We start from the raw sequence: 22,271 nt of genomic DNA on the forward strand, positions 1-22,271 counted from the left end.
TCCCTGATGTTTTTTCTGGAGAGAAGTGGCTTCTTTGCTGCCCTCCTTGAAACCAGGCCTTGCTCAGAGTCTCCGCCTCACAGTGCGTGCAGAAGCACTCACACCAGCCTGCTGCCATTCCTGAGCAAGCTCAGCACTGCTGGTAGTCCGATCCCACAGCTGAAACAGTTTTAAGATACGGTCCTGGCGCTTGCTGGTCTTTCTTGGGCGCCCTGGAGCCTTTTTGACAACAATGGAAGGTCTCTCCTTGAAGTTCTTGATGATGCAATAGATTGTTGACTGAGGTGCAATCTTTGTAGCTGCGATACTCTTCCCTGTTAGGCCATTTTTGTGCAGTGCAATGATGGCTGCACGTGTTTCTTTAGAGATAACCATGGTTAACTGAAGAGAAACAATGATACCAAGCACCAGCCTCCTTTTAAAGTGTCCAGTGATATCATTCTTACTTAATCATGACTGATTGATCGCCAGCCGTGTCCTCATCAACACCCACACCTGTGTTAATGGATCAATCACTAAAACGATGTCAGCTGCTCCTTTTAAGGCAGGACTGCAATGATGTTGAAATGTTTTTTGGGGGTTAAAGTTCATTTTCTGGGCAAATATTGACTTTGCAAGTACAGTAATTGCTGTTAAGCTGATCACTCTTTGACATTCAGGAGTATATGCAAATTGCCATTACAAAAATGAAGCAGTAAACTTTGGAAAAATTACTATTTGTCTCATTCTCAATAGTTTTGGCCATGACTGTACAGCACTTTGCCAGCCAATTTACTGCTTTATCCAAGCATCCAGGCGGCTGCCCAGGGCTCCCCTTTTAGACACAAAAAAGGGACAAAAGCGGACAGTAGAACATAAAAGAGAGGTAGGATGACACAAAAGGAGGATACTCAGAGGGACAGAAGGATACAAGAGGGACAGGAAGACCCAAAGCGGGACAGCAGGATACAAAGGGGGGCATTTTATTCAGTTGTTTGAGTTATCCCAGTTTTTCACAAATCCAAGCACCCTCTGCTCCCGTTTAGCTTGGATAAAAGAGACTCTACTGGATATTTTTATCAGGTAAAGGATAAATATGGGAGTTGGGATTTGTAGCCATGTTATCCAAATCATAATCCCCATATAAATGAATATTGATAATAATCAATAATATAATCATCCACATCTGATGATCATATCACATTACATTTTATGTGAAATTAGTGGGGTAAGGTGTTTGTTGGTTGACAGCACACGCTATGCACGATTGAGCAGCTAAGTATTACATTTCACAAGGAAAACACAGGCTATTTTCAACTCGACGCTTTAAAGAGGACCTGTCATCACATTCAATGCCACCAAGCCGCAGCTATGGTGGCATAGTTGACAGGTCCAGCTGTGTGGAGAGACCTTTGTCCACCTCCCTGGGTGCCTCCTCATTGAAATACTAAACTTTATTGCCCCCTTGGCGCGCGTAACGGGAATCAAGAAGTGGTCCTGTTGGTGTTTTGGAGTGTGAACCAATCAGTGCTTAAGCCCTGCGCTGTGCCGCGTCATCAGTCGCTGGGCAGTAAAAAAATTCCTGCCCAGCAACTGATGACGCAGTGCATTGTAGATAGCGCAGATTTGTTCACACTCCATCGGACCGATACAGACACTTCATGCTTCCAGTGGTGCCCGTCGAGAGGAATAAAGTGTAATATTTTAGTGCGGAGGCACCAGGGAGGCGGATAGAGGGCTGTCCACACTGCTGGACCTGTCAGCTATGCCACCATAGCTGCGGCTTGGTGGCATTGAATGTGATGACAGGTCGGCTTTAAGCCTTTTTTTCAGTACTGAAGATAAGCAGTTAAAAGTCTCTTAAATCAGCCTTTATTTACTTATTTCAGCAACCTTGACGTCCAACCACAAAATATATCAATAAAGTCACAAAAGCTATTTTCAAGTCAATGCTTCAGACAGTTTTCACAATCTTGAAGAAAAAAAAAAAAAAAAGCAAAAACTTTGTTAAACCCGTCTTTCCAGGCCTGTTTCAGCATCTTTGAGCGTATAAACACTGCAATAGTCCAGGAAATCAATGCAGATATTTTCAAATTAATAGTTCAAACTGTTATCGCTATATTAATGAAAAGCCGTCATATAGAGACAATAAACAGCCTATGCTCACTTATTACAGCGCTATTGAATGCAGAATTACCAAGCTGTAAAAGGAAATTACTTAGCCTATTTGACTCTGTAATATACAGTGGGGCAAAAAAGTATTTAGTCAGTCAGCAATAGTGCAAGTTCCACCACTTAAAAAGATGAGAGGCGTCTGTAATATACATCATAGGTAGACCTCAACTATGGGAGACAAACTGAGAAAAAAAAATCCAGAAAATCACATTGTCTGTTTTTTTATCATTTTATTTGCATTTTATGGTGGAAAATAAGTATTTGGTCAGAAACAAACAATCAAGATTTCTGGCTCTCACAGACCTGTAACTTCTTCTTTAAGAGTCTCCTCTTTCCTCCACTCATTACCTGTAGTAATGGCACCTGTTTAAACTTGTTATCAGTATAAAAAGACACCTGTGCACACCCTCAAACAGTCTGACTCCAAACTCCACTATGGTGAAGACCAAAGAGCTGTCAAAGGACACCAGAAACAAAATTGTAGCCCTGCACCAGGCTGGGAAGACTGAATCTGCAATAGCCAACCAGCTTGGAGTGAAGAAATCAACAGTGGGAGCAATAATTAGAAAATGGAAGACATACAAGACCACTGATAATCTCCCTCGATCTGGGGCTCCACGCAAAATCCCACCCCGTGGGGTCAGAATGATCACAAGAACGGTGAGCAAAAATCCCAGAACCACGCGGGGGGACCTAGTGAATGAACTGCAGAGAGCTGGGACCAATGTAACAAGGCCTACCATAAGTAACACACTACACCACCATGGACTCAGATCCTGCAGTGCCAGACGTGTCCCACTGCTTAAGCCAGTACATGTCCGGGCCCATCTGAAGCTTGCTAGAGAGCATTTGGATGATCCAGAGGAGTTTTGGGAGAATGTCCTATGGTCTGATGAAACCAAACTGGAACTGTTTGGTAGAAACACAACTTGTCGTGTTTGGAGGAAAAAGAATACTGAGTTGCATCCATCAAACACCATACCTACTGTAAAGCATGGTGGTGGAAACATCATGCTTTGGGGCTGTTTCTCTGCAAAGGGGCCAGGACGACTGATCCGGGTACATGAAAGAATGAATGGGGCCATGTATCATGAGATTTTGAGTGCAAACCTCCTTCCATCAGCAAGGGCATTGAAGTTGAAACGTGGCTGGGTCTTTCAACATGACAATGATCCAAAGCACACCGCCAGGGCAACGAAGGAGTGACTTCGTAAGAAGCATTTCAAGGTCCTGGAGTGGCCTAGCCAGTCTCCAGATCTCAACCCTATAGAAAACCTTTGGAGGGAGTTGAAAGTCCGTGTTGCCAAGCGAAAAGCCAAAAACATCACTGCTCTAGAGGAGATCTGCATGGAGGAATGGGCCAAAATACCAACAACAGTGTGTGGCAACCTTGTGAAGACTTACAGAAAACGTTTGACCTCTGTCATTGCCAACAAAGGATTTATTACAAAGTATTGAGATGAAATTTTGTTTCTGACCAAATACTTATTTTCCACCATAAAATGCAAATAAAATGATAAAAAAACAGACAATGTGATTTTCTGGATTTTTTTTTTCTCAGTTTGTCTCCCATAGTTGAGGTCTACCTATGATGTAAATTACAGACGCCTCTCATCTTTTTAAGTGGTGGAACTTGCACTATTGCTGACTGACTAAATACTTTTTTGCCCCACTGTAAATGTACATATAGGTATTCATTTATTATGGAGCTTAGGTGCCCACAAGTTTTTAAAGATATTTTTTCAAACAAAGCTGCAAAATTATTTGGCCTCTGTAAATATAATATTTCACATTGAATTACCATGGAGGTGAATAATTCTATTCATATTATTATGGGAAATTCATCAAATGTGGTACTGGGCATGACTATTTGGGATAAATATATATGTTCTTAAAATAATGATAAAATATGTTCCTGGGCATGTGTATTTGTGATATTTCACCCATAATCCCCATACAGATCAATTGATATACCCATATTCCTATCAGAAGTAGATGAAGTATGTTCCTGGGCATGTGTATTTGTGATATTTCACCCATAATCCCCATACAGAACAATAGATATACCCATATTCCTATCAGAAGTAGATGAAATATGTTCCTGGGCATGTGTATTTGTGATATTTCACCCATAATCCCCATACAGAACAATAGTTATACCCATATTCCTATCAGAAGTAGATGAAATATGTTCCTGAGCATGTGTATTTGTTATATTTCACCCATAATCCCCATACAGAACAATAATTATACCCGTATTCCTATCAGAAGTAGATGAAATATGTTCCTGAGCATGTGTATTTGTGATATTTCACCCATAATCCCCATACAGAACAATAGATATACCCATATTCCTATCAGAAGTAGATGAAATATGTTCCTGAGCATGTGTATTTGTGATATTTCACCCATAATCCCCATACAGATCAATAGATATACCCATATTCCTATCAGAAGTAGATGAAATATGTTCCTGAGCATGTGTATTTGTGATATTTCACCCATAATCCCCATACAGAACAATAATTATACCCATATTCCTATCAGAAGTAGATGAAGTATGTTCCTGGGCATGTGTATTTGTGATATTTCACCCATAATCCCCATACAGAACAATAATTATACCCATATTCCTATCAGAAGTAGATGAAATATGTTCCTGAGCATGTGTATTTGTGATATTTCACCGATAATCCCCATACAGATCAATAGATATACCCATATTCCTATCAGAAGTAGATGAAGTATGTTCCTGGGCATGTGTATTTGTGATATTTCACCCATAATCCCCATACAGAACAATAGATATACCCATATTCCTATCAGAAGTAGATGAAGTATGTTCCTGGGCATGTGTATTTGTGATATTTCACCCATAATCCCCATACAGATCAATAGATATACCCATATTCCTATCAGAAGTAGATGAAGTATGTTCCTGAGCATGTGTATTTGTGATATTTCACCCATAATCCCCATACAGAACAATAGATATACCCATATTCCTATCAGACGTAGATGAAGTATGTTCCTGGGCATGTGTATTTGTGATATTTCACCCATAATCCCCATACAGAACAATAGATATACCCATATTCCTATCAGAAGTAGATGAAGTATGTTCCTGGGCATGTGTATTTGTGATATTTCACCCATAATCCCCATACAGATCAATAGATATACCCATATTCCTATCAGAAGTAGATGAAGTATGTTCCTGAGTATGTGTATGTGTGATATTTCACCCCTAATCCCCATACAGAACAATAGATATACCCATATTCCTATCAGACGTAGATGAAGTATGTTCCTGGGCATGTGTATTTGTGATATTTCACCCATAATCCCCATACAGATCAATAGATATACCCATATTCCTATCAGAAGTAGATGAAGTATGTTCCTGGGCATGTGTATTTGTGATATTTCACCCATAATCCCCATACAGATCAATAGATATACCCATATTCCTATCAGAAGTAGATGAAGTATGTTCCTAGGCATGTGTATTTGTGATATTTCACCCATAATCCCCATACAGAACAATAGTTATACCCATATTCCTATCAGAAGTAGATGAAGTATGTTCCTGGGCATGTGTATGTGTGATATTTCACCCATAATCCCCATACAGAACAATAGATATACCCATATTCCTATCAGAAGTAGATGAAGTATGTTCCTGGGCATGTGTATTTGTGATATTTCACCCATAATCCCCATACAGAACAATAATTATACCCATATTCCTATCAGAAGTAGATGAAATATGTTCCTGGGCATGTGTATTTGTGATATTTCACCCATAATCCCCATACAGAACAATAGATATACCCATATTCCTATCAGAAGTAGATGAAGTATGTTCCTGGGCATGTGTATTTATGTGTATTTGTGATATTTCACCCATAATCCCCATACAGAACAATAATTATACCCATATTCCTATCAGAAGTAGATGAAGTATGTTCCTGGGCATGTGTATTTGTGATATTTCACCCATAATCCCCATACAGAACAATAATTATACCCATATTCCTATCAGAAGTAGATGAAGTATGTTCCTGAGCATGTGTATTTGTGATATTTCACCCATAATCCCCATACAGAACAATAATTATACCCGTATTCCTATCAGAAGTAGATGAAATATGTTCCTGAGCATGTGTATTTGTGATATTTCACCCATAATCCCCATACAGAACAATAGATATACCCATATTCCTATCAGAAGTAGATGAAGTATGTTCCTGGGCATGTGTATTTGTGATATTTCACCCATAATCCCCATACAGAACAATATATATACCCATATTCCTATCAGAAGTAGATGAAGTATGTTCCTGGGCATCTGTATTTGTGATATTTCACCCATAATCCCCATACAGAACAATAGATATACCCATATTCCTATCAGAAGTAGATGAAATATGTTCCTGGGCATGTGTATTTGTGATATTTCACCCATAATCCCCATACAGATCAATAGATATACCCATATTCCTATCAGAAGTAGATGAAATATGTTCCTGGGCATGTGTATTTGTGATATTTCACCCATAATCCCCATACAGAACAATATATATACCCATATTCCTATCAGAAGTAGATGAAATATGTTCCTGGGCATGTGTATTTGTGATATTTCACCCATAATCCCCATACAGAACAATAGTTATACCCATATTCCTATCAGAAGTAGATGAAGTATGTTCCTGAGCATGTGTATTTGTGATATTTCACCCATAATCCCCATACAGAACAATAGATATACCCATATTCCTATCAGAAGTAGATGAAGTATGTTCCTAGGCATGTGTATTTGTGATATTTCACCCATAATCCCCATACAGAACAATAGATATACCCATATTCCTATCAGAAGTAGATGAAATATGTTCCTGGGCATGTGTATTTATGATATTTCACCCATAATCCCCATAGAGAACAATAGTTATACCCATATTCCTATCAGAAGTAGATGAAGTATGTTCCTGAGCATGTGTATTTGTGATATTTCACCCATACTCCCCATACAGATCAATAGATATACCCATATTTCTATCAGAAGTAGATGAAGTATGTTCCTAGGCATGTGTATTTGTGATATTTCACCCATAATCCCCATACAGAACAATAGATATACCCATATTCCTATCAGAAGTAGATGAAGTTTGTTCCTGGGTGTGATGCTGTAAGAATCAGGCTGCACTCAGATGTCATCCGAGTGCAGTCCCATTTGAGAGAGTGGATTCAAACAGGGACAACGGAGAGTGGACCCACTGGACCGTGACGACGAACCCCTCTCGGACGAGCTGACCAGGTGGACCGCCCCCTATACAGGGAGCGTTAGGGGCAGGCCCGTGAGGGACTATCGCCACGGAAGCTGGAGGGTCGACTGAGATAAGAAGGGTACACTGCAGGAACACAGGGACCGAAGGAAACAGCGGAGGAAACAGAGGGAATGGCAAGGAACTACTGAGACGAGGGAGAAGATGGGAATACTACAGAGACACGGAGGCTGACGAGACAATATGGAGACACAGAGGCTGACGGGAGCAAGGAAATGGTAAAGGAGCCGGGCAGGTACCGCAGAGAAACAGGAACTGAAGGAACAAAGCAGGAACACAGGAAAATCAGGCAGGTACTGCAGAGGAAGGAGGAGTCCCAAGGTCAGAAAGCTAGGAACGCACAGAGACCACAGGTGACCAGAAGCACTTGTAAACACAAATGATCATCAGGCACAGAGGAGCAGCAGGAAGCAGCTTATATACCAGCGTGAGAGCTACTTCCGGGTTACAGTCCTCCAGGATGACGGAGAGGACAGGAAGGAGTGCCAACAGAGGAATCAGATGTGCGCACGCGCAGAGCTGAATGCGCCCCGCGCGCGCACCCGGCGAGCTGCAGAAGCCGGGGGCGAGCGCTGCATGACAGTACCCCCGTCTTTACGCCCCTCCTTTTTAAGACTTGAAAGAAACCGGGACAAAATGCGAGGGGCCTGAATGTTCTCACGAGGCTCCCAGGACCTTTCCAGTCAACCAAAAACAAAGTTCTCCCTCTAAGTTTTTTCATGGCTAAAATGTCCCTAACTTCAAAGACATCATCCTCGGAAACAGGCGAAGGAGAACAAAGGTTAGAAGAATGAAACTGATTAAAAACTACGGGTTTAAGGAGAGACACATGAAAAGAATTAGAAATACGCAGAGAGGCAGGCAACTTAAGTTTGTAAGAAACGTCATTAATACAAGACAAAACTTCGAATGGACCGATATAGCGAGGACCCAGCTTATGTGAAGGAATTTTGAGACGGATAAATTTAGAAGAAACCCAAACCTTGTCCCCAGGATGGAATATAGGAGAATCGAGGCGTCTTTTGTCCGCATGTCTCTTCATCCTGACTTGAGCCAACTCAAGGGCAGACTTGGTCTCCTGCCAGACCCTGGAGAACTCTCTAGACAGAAGATCAGCCGCTGGTACAGTAGAGACAGGAGGAACCGGAAGAGGAAGACCAGGATGTTGACCGTAGACGATAAAAAATGGAGATTTGTTAGTAGCTTCGCTGGAATGGTTATTGTAAGAAAACTCAGCCCATGGCAGCAAGTCAGACCAATCATTCTGATGGGAATTGGAAAAATGACGGAGATAAGTTACCAAGGTCTGATTAGTACGTTCCACCTGGCCATTGGACTGCGGATGGTAGGCCGAAGAAAAGTCAAGCGAAATGTTCATAGATTTGCAGAGGGATTTCCAGAAGCGGGCGGTGAATTGAATACCTCGGTCAGAAACAATATGTAAAGGAAGACCATGAAGACGAAAAATATGGTGAACAAAAATCTTTGCCAATTCGGGAGCAGGAGGCAAACCAGGTAGTGCAATGAAATGAGCCATCTTGGAGAAACGATCCATGACCACGAAGATGACGGTACAACCAGATGAAGAAGGCAGGTCAGTGATGAAGTCCATCGATAAATGTTGCCACGGAGTGGAGGGTACCGGTAAAGGATGCAAAAGCCCGGAAGGTAGTTGCCTGGGAATTTTATTCTTGGCACAGGAGGGACAAGAGGCGACAAAACTTTGGAGGTCCTTGGACAACGTAGGCCACCAGTAATAGCGAGAGATCAGACGGAGGGTTTTTTTGAGACCAACATGTCCAGCTAATTTGGAGGCATGACCCCAAAGTAAGACGCGTTCTCTGTTCTCTTCAGCAACTAAGGTCTTACCCGGAGGCGATGAGGAAAGAGAGAGAGGAGCAACTGTGATGACTCTAGCAGGATCGATGATGTGCGCAGGTTCTTCCTCCATATCCACCGCCTGGAATGACCTAGACAGAGCGTCGGCTCTGGAGTTTTTATCTCCTGGCAGGAAACGAAGTTCGAAGTCAAACCTGGCGAAAAACAAGGCCCACCTGGCCTGCCGAGGATTTAGTCTTTGCGCAGAGCGGATATATGCCAGATTCTTGTGATCTGTGTAAATTACAAAACGATGTAAAGCCCCCTCCAAGAGGTACCGCCACTCCTCCAATGCCAACCTGATTGCCAAAAGTTCTTTATCACCGATAGAATAATTCTTTTCAGAGGAGGAGAAGATCTTAGAGATAAAACCACAGGGCACAAGACGACCAGAAGAGGATTTCTGCGAGAGCACAGCTCCAGCTCCAATTGCAGAAGCATCTACTTCAAGGATGAAGGGTTTATTGGCCACAGGACGATGAAGAATAGGAGCGGAGGCGAAGGCCTGCTTGATGGACCGGAAAGCCTCTTCGGCCTCAGACGACCATAGATGAGGATTGGCACCCTTCCGAATCATGGATGAGATTGGAGCAGAAAGAGAGGAAAAGTGAGGGATAAACTGCCGATAGTAGTTAGCAAATCCAAGAAATCGCTGAATTGCTTTCACTCCAAGAGGACGTGGCCAGTTGAGCACGGCAGAAACTTTTCCTGGATCCATACACAAACCAGCGTCGGAAATGATGAAACCCAAGAAGGGAAGAGATGACTGTTCGAAGACACATTTTTCCAGTTTTGCGTACAGCCGATTCTCTCTCAAACGCTGAAGTACTTGCCGTACATCTCTTCTGTGAGTAGACAGATCTGGAGAGAACACAAGGATATCGTCCAAGTACACTACAACACAGGTGTAAAGTAGATCCCGACAAACATCATTTACAAACTCCTGGAAGACTGCGGGTGCGTTGCATAAACCGAATGGCATAACCAAATATTCATAATGACCATCTCTGGTATTAAACGCAGTCTTCCACTCGTCACCGGAACGGACCAAATTATAAGCTCCTCTGAGATCCAATTTGGTAAAGATTCGTGCTCCACGTAGACGATCAAAGAGTTCTGGTATGAGAGGAAGTGGGTACTTGTTCTTGATAGTGTTGAGACCCCGATAGTCTATACATGGGCGAAGAGAACCGTCCTTCTTCTTGACGAAGAAGAACCCAGCTCCTGCAGGTGAGGAGGACTTTCGAATGAAGCCTCTGGCCAGATTCTCTTGGATATATTCGGACATGGCTTGAGTTTCGGTAGGAGACAATGGGTAAATACGTCCTCGAGGTGGAGTAGAACCAGGAACAAGGTCTATCGGGCAGTCATAAGAGCGGTGCGGCGACAAGATCTCCGCCTCCTTCTTGTTAAAGACATCCGAGAAGGCGCAATAGGCTGGAGGAATTCCCGTGGATTCCGAAGCAGACCGAAAGGAGGACGCAGGCTTGACAGGAAGCAGGCACCTGTTCAGACAAGACTGTCCCCACCGTAGAACATCTCCAGTGCGCCAGTCCAGAGTGGGTTCGTGATCTCTCAGCCAAGGAAGACCCAAAAGGAAAGAATGAGACAATGAAGGTAAAACATAAAAGACCAGTTTCTCACGATTAAGAGCTCCAATCTGAAGTTCAACTTCCTCCGTAACTAAGTTGACGGTCTCCCGCAAAGGCTGACCATCGACGGAAGCTATTTGTCTAGGAGTCTCCAAGGGTCTAACAGGTATCCCAAGCCTGTTAACAACCTCGAGCTGAACAAAGTTCCCAGCCGCTCCTGAATCAACATAAGCCTCCAGAGAAAAGTGACGGGAACCTAAATGTAGAATAACAGAGAAAACCAGAGGTGGAGAGGAGTCATAACCACCTAGGAAGGCCTCTCTTACCTGTCCTAGGCGGAGGCGTTTCCCGACCTCTGAGGACAGGCGCGTAAGAGATGAGAGGCACTACCGCAGTAAAAACAGAGACCTTGTGCGAGTCTCTCCTTGCGGCGCTGCTCGGAAGACTCAAAGCAATCGACCTGCATGGGTTCAGGAGAAGATGAAGAAACCACCGGGGCTGTTTGAGAAAAAGAAGTCCCTCGAGCAATAGTGGTCTGGCGAAGAGGTCTCTTTTCTCTGGCAAGCTCGCGAGTGCGCTCCTGAAAGCGCAGATCAATGCGTATGGCCAAGGAGATAAGATCATCCAAAGAGGTGGGAGTGTCCCGTCCTGCCAGCTCATCCTTAATCCGTGAAGACAAACCACGCCAAAACGCTCCAACCAAAGCCTCATTATTCCACCCAAGGTCTGAAGACAGAGTCCGGAAACGGATGGCGTACTGAGCTACAGAGAGAGTGGCCTGGCTAAGGTTAAAGAGGGACTCTGTGGTAGAGACCAGACGTCCAGGTTCATCAAAAACCTTGCGGAAGGTATCCAGGAATGGATTGAGTTGGGAGACCAAAGGATCATTACGCTCCCAGAGGGGATTAACCCACGCCAAAGCCTCACCCTCCAAATGGGATACTATAAAAACAACCTTAGCTCGATCGGTGGGATAAAGTAGCGGAGACAATTCAAAATGCAACTGGCATTGAATAAGAAAGCCGCGGCACGCTTTAGGATCCCCACCATACCGAGGAGGTCTAGCAAGTCGGGGCGAGGGTTGTGGCGCAGAGACAGGAGTGGAGACAGAGGCCACATTCTGGAGGGCGAGAAGCCGATCATTAATAGAGGCCAAAAAATTTGAAATATGGGACTGAGTGTCCCATTGTAGACCTAGCTCCAGCTGAAGGGCAACCAACTGCGGAGCAATACCAGGATCAGAAGGCTGTAAAGCCGCTAGGCGAGACTCCATATTTTTTAAAAACGACACGATCCTAGTCTGGTTTTCACGCAAAAAGAGTAAGTCTTTTTGAGTAGCGGAAGCTCCAGCGGGGTCCATGGCCTGATGATACTGTGATGCTGTAAGAATCAGGCTGCACTCAGATGTCATCCGAGTGCAGTCCCATTTGAGAGAGTGGATTCAAACAGGGACAACGGAGAGTGGACCCACTGGACCGTGACGACGAACCCCTCTCGGACGAGCTGACCAGGTGGACCGCCCCCTATACAGGGAGCGTTAGGGGCAGGCCCGTGAGGGACTATCGCCACGGAAGCTGGAGGGTCGACTGAGATAAGAAGGGTACACTGCAGGAACACAGGGACCGAAGGAAACAGCGGAGGAAACAGAGGGAATGGCAAGGAACTACTGAGACGAGGGAGAAGATGGGAATACTACAGAGACACGGAGGCTGACGAGACAATATGGAGACACAGAGGCTGACGGGAGCAAGGAAATGGTATAGGAGCCGGGCAGGTACCGCAGAGAAACAGGAACTGAAGGAACAAAGCAGGAACACAGGAAAATCAGGCAGGTACTGCAGAGGAAGGAGGAGTCCCAAGGTCAGAAAGCTAGGAACGCAGAGACCACAGGTGACCAGAAGCACTTGTAAACACAAATGATCATCAGGCACAGAGGAGCAGCAGGAAGCAGCTTATATACCAGCGTGAGAGCTACTTCCGGGTTACAGTCCTCCAGGATGACGGAGAGGACAGGAAGGAGTGCCAACAGAGGAATCAGATGTGCGCACGCGCAGAGCTGAATGCGCCGCGCGCGCGCACCCGGCGAGCTGCAGAAGCCGGGGGCGAGCGCTGCATGACACTGGGCATGTGTATTTGTGATATTTCACCCATAATCCCCATACAGAACAATAGATATACCCATATTCCTATCAGAAGTAGATGAAATATGTTCCTGGGCATGTGTATTTATGATATTTCACCCATAATCCCCATAGAGAACAATAGTTATACCCATATTCCTATCAGAAGTAGATGAAGTATGTTCCTGAGCATGTGTATTTGTGATATTTCACCCATAATCCCCATACAGAACAATAGTTATACCCATATTCCTATCAGAAGTAGATGAAGTATGTTCCTGGGCATGTGTATTTGTGATATTTCACCCATAATCCCCATACAAATCAATAGATATACCCATATTCCTATCAGAAGTAGATGAAGTATGTTCCTGGGCATGTGTATTTGTGATATTTCACCCATAATCCCCATACAGATCAATAGATATACCCATTATCCTATCAGAAGTAGATGAAATATGTTCCTAGGCATGTGTATTTGTGATATTTCACCCATAATCCCCATACAGATCAATAGATATACCCATATTCCTATCAGAAGTAGATGAAGTATGTTCCTGGGCATGTGTATTTGTGATATTTCACCCATAATCCCCATACAGATCAATAGATATACCCACATTCCTATCAGAAGTAGATGAAGTATGTACCTGAGCATGTGTATTTGTGATATTTCACCCATAATCCCCATACAGAACAATAGATATACCCATATTCCTATCAGAAGTAGATGAAGTATGTTCCTGGGCATGTGTATTTGTGATATTTCACCCATAATCCCCATACAGAACAATAGATATACTCATATTCCTATCAGAAGTAGATGAAGTATGTTCCTGGGCATGTGTATTTGTGATATTTCACCCATAATCCCCACACAGAACAATAATTATACCCATATTCCTATCAGAAGTAGATGAAGTATGTTCCTGGGCATGTGTATTTGTGATATTTCACCCATAATCCCCATACAGATCAATAGATATACCCATTATCCTATCAGAAGTAGATGAAGTATGTTCCTAGGCATGTGTATTTGTGATATTTCACCCATAATCCCCATACAGATCAATAGATATACCCATATTCCTATCAGAAGTAGATGAAGTATGTTCCTGGGCATGTGTATTTGTGATATTTCACCCATAATCCCCATACAGATCAATAGATATACCCATTATCCTATCAGAAGTAGATGAAGTATGTTCCTGGGCATGTGTATTTGTGATATTTCACCCATAATCCCCATACAGAACAATAGATATACCCATATTCCTATCAGAAGTAGATGAAGTATGTTCCTGAGCATGTGTATTTGTGATATTTCACCCATAATCCCCATACAGATCAATAGATATACCCATATTCCTATCAGAAGTAGATGAAGTATGTTCCTGGGCATGTGTATTTGTGATATTTCACCCATAATCCCCATACAGAACAATAGTTATACCCATATTCCTATCAGAAGTAGATGAAGTATGTTCCTGGGCATGTGTATTTGTGATATTTCACCCATAATCCCCATACAGAACAATAGTTATACCCATATTCCTATCAGAAGTAGATGAAGTATGTTCCTGGGCATGTGTATTTGTGATATTTCACCCATAATCCCCATACAGAACAATAGATATACCCATATTCCTATCAGAAGTAGATGAAGTACAGGTCCTTCTCAAAAAATTAGCATATAGTGTTAAATTTCATTATTTACCATAATGTAATGATTACAATTAAACTTTCATATACTATAGATTCATTATCCACCAACTGAAATTTGTCAGGTCTTTTATTGTTTTAATACTGATGATTTTGGCATACAACTCCTGATAACCCAAAAAACCTGTCTCAATAAATTAGCATATTTCACCCGACCAATCAAATAAAAGTGTTTTTTAATACCAAACAAAAAAAACATCAAATAATAATGTTCAGTTATGCACTCAATACTTGGTCGGGAATCCTTTGGCAGAAATGACTGCTTCAATGCGGCGTGGCATGGAGGCAATCAGCCTGTGACACTGCTGAGATGTTATGGAGGCCCAGGATGCTTCAATAGCGGCCTTAAGCTCATCCAGAGTGTTGGGTCTTGCGTCTCTCAACTTTCTCTTCACAATATCCCACAGATTCTCTATGGGGTTCAGATCAGGAGAGTTGGCAGGCCAATTGAGCACAGTAATACCATGGTCAGTAAACCATTTACCAGTGGTTTTGGCACTGTGAGCAGGTGCCAGGTCGTGCTGAAAAATGAAATCTTCATCTCCATAAAGCATTTCAGCCGATGGAAGCATGAAGTGCTCCAAAATCTCCTGATAGCTAGCTGCATTGACCCTGCCCTTGATGAAACACAGTGGACCAACACCAGCAGCTGACATGGCACCCCACACCATCACTGACTGTGGGTACTTGACACTGGACTTCAGGCATCTTGGCATTTCCTTCTCCCCAGTCTTCCTCCAGACTCTGGCACCTTGATTTCCGAATGACATGCAAAATTTGCTTTCATCAGAAAAAAGTACTTGGGACCACTTAGCAACAGTCCAGTGCTGCTTCTCTGTAGCCCAGGTCAGGCGCTTCTGCCGCTGTTTATGGTTCAAAAGTGGCTTTACCTGGGGAATGCGGCACCTGTAGCCCATTTCCTGCACACGCCTGTGCACGGTGGCTCTGGATGTTTCCACACAAGACTCAGTCCACTGCTTCCTCAGGTTCCGGTCACCTCTTCTCGTTGTACAGCGTTTTCTGCCACATTGTTTCCTTCCAACAGACTTACCATTGAGGTGCCTTGATACAGCACTCTGGGAACAGCCTATTTGTTGAGAAATTTCTTTCTGGGTCTTACCCTCTTGCTTGAGGGTGTCAATGATGGCCTTCTTGACATCTGTCAGGTCGCTAGTCTTACCCATGATGGGGGTTTTGAGTAATGAACCAGGCAGGGAGTTTTTAAAAGCCTCAGGTATCTTTTGCATGTGTTTAGAGTTAATTAGTTGATTCAGAAGATTAGGGTAATAGGTCATTTAGAGAACCTTTTCTTGATATGCTAATTTATTGAGACAGGTTTTTTGGGTTATCAGGAGTTGTATGCCAAAATCATCAGTATTAAAACAATAAAAGACCTGACAAATTTCAGTTGGTGGATAATGAATCTATAGTATATGAAAGTTTAATTGTAATCATTACATTATGGTAAATAATGAAATTTAACACTATATGCTAATTTTTTGAGAAGGACCTGTATGTTCCTGGGCATGTGTATTTGTGATATTTCACCCATAATCCCCATACAGAACAATAGTTATACCCATATTCCTATCAGAAGTAGATGAAGTATGTTCCTGGGCATGTGTATTTGTGATATTTCACCCATAATCCCCATACAGAACAATAGATATACCCATATTCCTATGAGATGTTGATGAGATATATCACCAGGCGTGTGTAACCCGATATTCTACACATAATCCCATATAGTTACAATCTTTTTTCCCTGGTTCTATTATTAAACTTTAATCCAGCCCTGTGGATGTTCTGATTCATTTAAGTATTTCCATTGAATTCCCTTCTTGCTATATTACAAGAAGTCATTTCCTGGGCTGCATTTGTAAAATGTGCTGCCATCTAGTGGTCGAGTCTAGTATGGCAGCCCATCATCCCATCATCCCATCATCCCAATATGCAGTTTAGTCCGTCCCCACTGTGATGACTAGGACCCTGGGGAGCCACAACAAATGCACTGTAATGCGTGCGGCAGAGCTATGTACGCCTGCGCAGGGGCGAGATTATGGATGTTGTGTGGATGACGTAAGATATGTCATCCACATGAAGCAGGACAGAAGGATGGCAATTGCAAGGATAGAGGAGGCACCGAGAAAGACCAGAGACGCCCATTGGACCAGACTGCATCATATCAAGGGAATATAAAAGGTAATTTTTGGGCTCTGGTTGGAGGCTTATATGTGGATTGCTAGACTACTGTATAAGAGGCAGTGAAGGTGGTGGCCATAGTTTGTATTGGGAAAACCTGGGGACAGATTACCATTATCAAAGAAAATTATATTTTCCTAACAACTAATTTTCAGATAAAAATGTTTACATCAACAACCTGCGCTGGTATAGCTGCCTGTCGGCAAAAAAATCTCCTACACTTTCAACAGCTTAAAGGTAATATGCACAAAAGACTGTATTGGCATGCTACAAAGTCCAATGTTACAAATAAACAGACCAGACGGCATTCACAGTCAAGGGAAGGAAAAAATCAATTCTCATCCTTACCACGAGTCCATAGTGGGGGGATGCTGACGGTCCTAAATGAAGATCCGCTGCCAGAAAGAGTCCTAAAATGCCGCTTCACTGGCCAGGTAGATACCAGGACGTTATGTCCTTTGTAGACAACACGGCAAAAGTTCCGGAAATAGCCACAAACCCCCTCGGTGCGGTTAGTGCGATCGGCGCCTGCGCAGGACCTGTGAGCCGTAGTACGCAACGTGACCGCACATGTGACGGAGGGTAAGGTACGGGTGGCGATATGGACCAAAAATACTAAGTATTGTGGCTATTTCCGGAACTTTTGCCGTGTTGTCTACAAAGGACATAACGTCCTGGTATCTACCTGGCCAGTGAAGCGGCATTTTAGGACTCTTTCTGGCAGCGGATCTTCATTTAGGACCGTCAGCATCCCCCCTCTATGGACTCGTGGTAAGGATGAGAATTGATTTTTTCCTTCCCTTGACTGTGAATGCCGTCTGGTCTGTTTATTTGTAACATTGGACTTTGTAGCATGCCAATACAGTCTTTTGTGCATATTACCTTAAAGCTGTTGAAAGTGTAGGAGATTTTTTTGCCGACAGGCAGCTATACCAGCGCAGGTTGTTGATGTAAACATTTTTATGTGATCATCCATTTTACTCCATACATACCATTTACAATCTTTTGTGGTGATTGTTTTTACCTGCGGCAGGCAAACTGCTTTGTGCTCTATAGCGCCACTCATATTTATTTATCTAATTTTCAGATAAACTCACGGTAATGCAAACTGTAAAGACTTCCTGTCTGCCATATTTATGCAAAGCTTCCACAAACTAATACTTGTTCCATATGTTACAAGATTCTGTCCGATTACCATATTTGCTTTCAGCTTCTTCCCTCTCCTGTGCCAGTTGTGCACGGTCCTCCTGTTGAAGGCTAAGCAGCTCAGCAGCGTGTTTCTCCTTCAGGGTCCTACACATACAATACAATTCATTGCAATCCACATATGTAATATAATTTTCAGTTGAGGATATGAACAATATTACTTAAGACTGTTAGTCATTAATATTTTTGTGCAAAACTAAAACTTGGCGCTCGCATATGATTAAAATGATGATTTTGTTTATGATGGAAGCAATCCAGACAACAGCAAAAGACGATTTGGTCTATAAAGTGGACCTTCATCAATATATCGATTGTGCAGGAACACCTCTTAGTCTGTTTCAAGGGAATAGTGCAGTATCCACGGAGGCATGAATAGAGCGCTTATTTTCCTGTGCCAAGTTTTATGTTTACTGAATAACGGGATAGGACCCAACTTGAGTACAGACCAACTGGAACGGTCGTGTTTTATCACTCTTCAATTAATATTTTTGTGGACACTTAATTATTTTGTTTCTAGATTTACTCCGTTTATATACATCCACAGCCAAAGACGATAACAGCTGATCGGTGGTGTTCCAAGGGTCGGGCCCCCACCAGGCTCATATCGATTTTTCTGACCTAAGAGTGCAATCAGACAGCTGCATGAATTGGAGCAAGATCGAAACGCAGTGCACGGACTGGTCAACGGCTCTCCTGATCCGAACTTCAAGTATTTCTATGTAGCTGTCACGCTCGGATCGGGAGAGGCGCTGACCAGTCCGTGCACTGCATTCCGATCTTGCTGTGATGTATATGACCCTAAGGATAGATAACTAATAACTAAGTAGTGGACCACCCCTTTAACAACTATTTACTATAAAACAATGTTTCCAACATACAGTACAGACAAACAGTTTGGACACACCTTCTCATTTAAAGATTTTTCTGTATTTCCATGACTATGAAAATTGTACATTCACACTGAAGGCATCAAAACTATGAATTAACAACACATGTGGAATTACATACTTAACAAAAAAGTGTGAAACAACTGAAATTATGTCTTATATTCTAGGTTCTTCAAAGTAGGCACCTTTTGCTTTGATGACTGCTTTGCACACTCTTGACATTCTCTTGATGAGCTTCAAGAGTTAGTCACCGGGAATGGTCTTCCAACAATCTTGAAGGAGTTCACAGAGATCCTCATGTCGCGCCCTCCGATACTTACCTGTCCGGCCGGCGCACTCCCGACGTGGTTCCTCGCTGTATTCCGCCCAGTTCCTCGGGCTCATGGCACTTCGGCGGTTCGTGCATGTGCCACAGCGCCTCTTCTGCCGCCAGGGGTTCTGAGAGGTCGTGACCCGGTGGCTCCGCCCTAATATGGTGGCGCCCACCGGGTATTTCTGTTCGGCGTTTACCCAGGTAAGACGCCTGTGTATCTTCATTATAGTGGCGCCTGTGTAGCGCCCCCACTGCCGCAGGGCCGAGGGGTACCCGGTACCGGGCCTCTGAGTCTCTGCTCTGGGGTTGTCACGGTGGCTAGACCCGGTCCGTGACCCTGCTGTGGGGCGTACAATAAAGGTGGAGGTATGGGATGATGTTGTGGTGCAGTGTAGGTCGTAGTAAATAACGAGGACACCAGGTTGTAGTCTCTTTACCTCTTTACTGAAGGTTTTAGAGTCCTCAGTCCAGAGCGCTGTCAACAGGGCTGTCAGAGACCGGCCGGTCCAAAGGCACATCAGGAGTTCCCTTTGCAGGTGGGAATCAGTGTCTACCTTCTAGCGCTGTGTGTTGTAGTCCTTCCCTGCTGAGCTCCCGGGATAGTCCTCACAACTGTTTCTGTCTGTCTCTGATATTCGTTCTCTCCGTCCCCCAGATGATATGGTAGGACGCACCCGTATGACGGGGTAGGCCTGGAGTTCTTCCGGGACCCTAGAGTCGCCCCTCTCCCACAGCTGCCTCCGTTGTCTGCTTAGGTGTTAAGTGGGACAGCCAACCTATAATTGGCTGTCCGGCCGTGGTTTGCAGTAGTACTTAAAGTCTCTTACTTGCTCGGCGTTCCGGCCACCGACTGTTTGCGCCTCAGAAGGATGTTGCCTCGGTCTAACAGCACGACTCCTTCTGGTCCTAATTCCTCTTTACTGTATTCCCGTTGTTCACTGGTTTGTTCTGCTCTGAGGAGTCTGCCAGGATCCCATCCCTGACAGGTCCTCTCACTAGCTCTTCCCAGCTACTTCTCTCTCTGTCTTCCTGTCCAACCCCCAGTTTTACAGAGTGTGAGGAGTGGCCTACTAGTTAGAACCACCCCCCCCTGGTGGCCGGAGTGTGAAGTGTAGTGTGAGTGTTACCTGGTCAGAGAAACTCCTTAGTGCAATCAGACGTACCATAGCTCCCCATAGTGGCGGAGCCACAGTACTGCAACGACCAGGACTCTGGGGCGCTGCACTCCCCCCCCGGTTAAATCCAGTACTCCCGGACTGGGAAAACAAGAACAACAATACATGTTAACAGAAAACACACAAAATTTTGAAATAGCATAACAATTAAACATAACAGTGCTTCCCTTTATGGGAGGTGAGGACTCTTGAACGTTGCGAAAGTTAGGTCATGCACAGTTTATGACTCTCAGTTCAGTGGTTGAAACAGCGGGGACCCCGGGTAAACAAAGGGGTCCCCCTTTTGAAAGTTTTTGAGCAATTCACCGTCCATTACCCTATTGTCCATTTTAAAACCTGTAACAAAAGATATGCATACAAACATTTTCAACTAAATAGCAGCCCTCATTAATACCTCCAAGTTTTGTAGCGGAGGGGAGTTTGGTTCTGAGTGCTGCGTGTGGACCGTCGCAGCGCAGGGGTTGCTATTGGCCTAACAGGGCCCGCTATGCTTGCTACCGCTGGTGTAGTGCACTGTCTTCTAGCTACACTTCTAGTGAGTCTGGGTAGCACTGGCAGGTTGGGGCTCTCAGAGCTGCTGCTATCAACAGTGGGTACAGCAGATTCACCGATAGCAGAGGGAGGATTTGCCGGTTCAACAGTTGGCATGACATCTTCAGGTAGGGCTTGTTGAGGTTGCGGGACCGGATGATCTGGTACCACCATTGCTTCTGGTGGGTCCGGCTGTGGAAACGTTAGAACAGGTACCACGATGGCCTGATTGATCTGAGTCCAGGACTGGGGAAAGTCACCAAGGACGGTATGGATCATCTTCTCCTTTTCCACCGGCGGGGAGATTCCTGGGGCCGTGTCCCTCTCTCTCAACTTATCGGGGCAGACCTTAAGGTGATCCCTGGATACCGCTGTCGAGGTCTCCCCTCTGTCTTTGCTGATGAGACAGACCTTCGTGTTGTCGAAATCGGATGGCAGGATGGTGTACGGCTCCGCTTCCCATTGGTCATCGAGCTTGTGTAGTCTCCTCTTTCGCTTAAGTACTTGCTCACCAGGTGACAGAGGAATCGCAGGAGCGTGCTGGTTGTAGTCCCTTTCTTGTTTTTGCCTAGCCTGGGCGAGACTTCTTTCTACGCACTCCTGTACTTTTCGGTACCTTCGCTGCCTTTCTGCATCCCAATCTGCATCCGGCGAGGTATCTTCAGGGATGAGGACCCCCATGTCCAGATCAACGGGTAACTGGCTAGACCTTCCTCGCATCAGGTACGCTGGAGTGCAGTTGGTGGAATTTACTGGAATGTGATTGTATATATCCACCAAGTCAGGCAACTTTGTCGGCCACAGGTTCCGTTCCTCCACGTGCAAGGTCTTCAATAAGTCGATCACCACTTGGTTCATCTTTTCGCATATCCCATTGGTTTGAGGATGGTACGGTGTGGTTCTGATCTTCTTACACCCGTACAGTTGGCAGAACTCTTGGAACACTTCTGCTTCGAATGCTGGTCCCTGATCGGTCACAGTACCTTCTCCGGGTAGCCATGGGGCCTAAAAAAGTACTGCTGGAAGGCCTTGGCGGCAGTCCTGGCCGTTAGATCCTTGACAGGTACGACCACCAAAAATCTGGAGTAGTGATCTACGATGGTAAGAGCGTAGATATAGCCTGACCGGCTAGGTGTCAAC

The 22,271-nt window shown here is 44.2% G+C and overlaps 1 protein-coding gene across 3 annotated transcripts in view; it reads right to left on the bottom strand.

The window, feature by feature from the left end:
* Positions 1 to 22,271, bottom strand: part of FLACC1 (flagellum associated containing coiled-coil domains 1) — a 194,640-nt gene that overhangs the window by 42,435 nt on the left and 129,934 nt on the right. For all 3 annotated transcript variants that reach the window (XM_077274743.1, XM_077274746.1, XM_077274744.1), the window contains one exon: positions 18,215 to 18,312. In XM_077274743.1, coding sequence (XP_077130858.1) covers positions 18,215 to 18,312 — 98 coding nt within the window. The remainder of the gene's footprint in view (positions 1 to 18,214; positions 18,313 to 22,271) is intronic.

This window comes from Ranitomeya variabilis, chromosome 7 (genome assembly GCF_051348905.1).
Source record: "Ranitomeya variabilis isolate aRanVar5 chromosome 7, aRanVar5.hap1, whole genome shotgun sequence".
NCBI lineage: Eukaryota > Metazoa > Chordata > Amphibia > Anura > Dendrobatidae > Ranitomeya > Ranitomeya variabilis.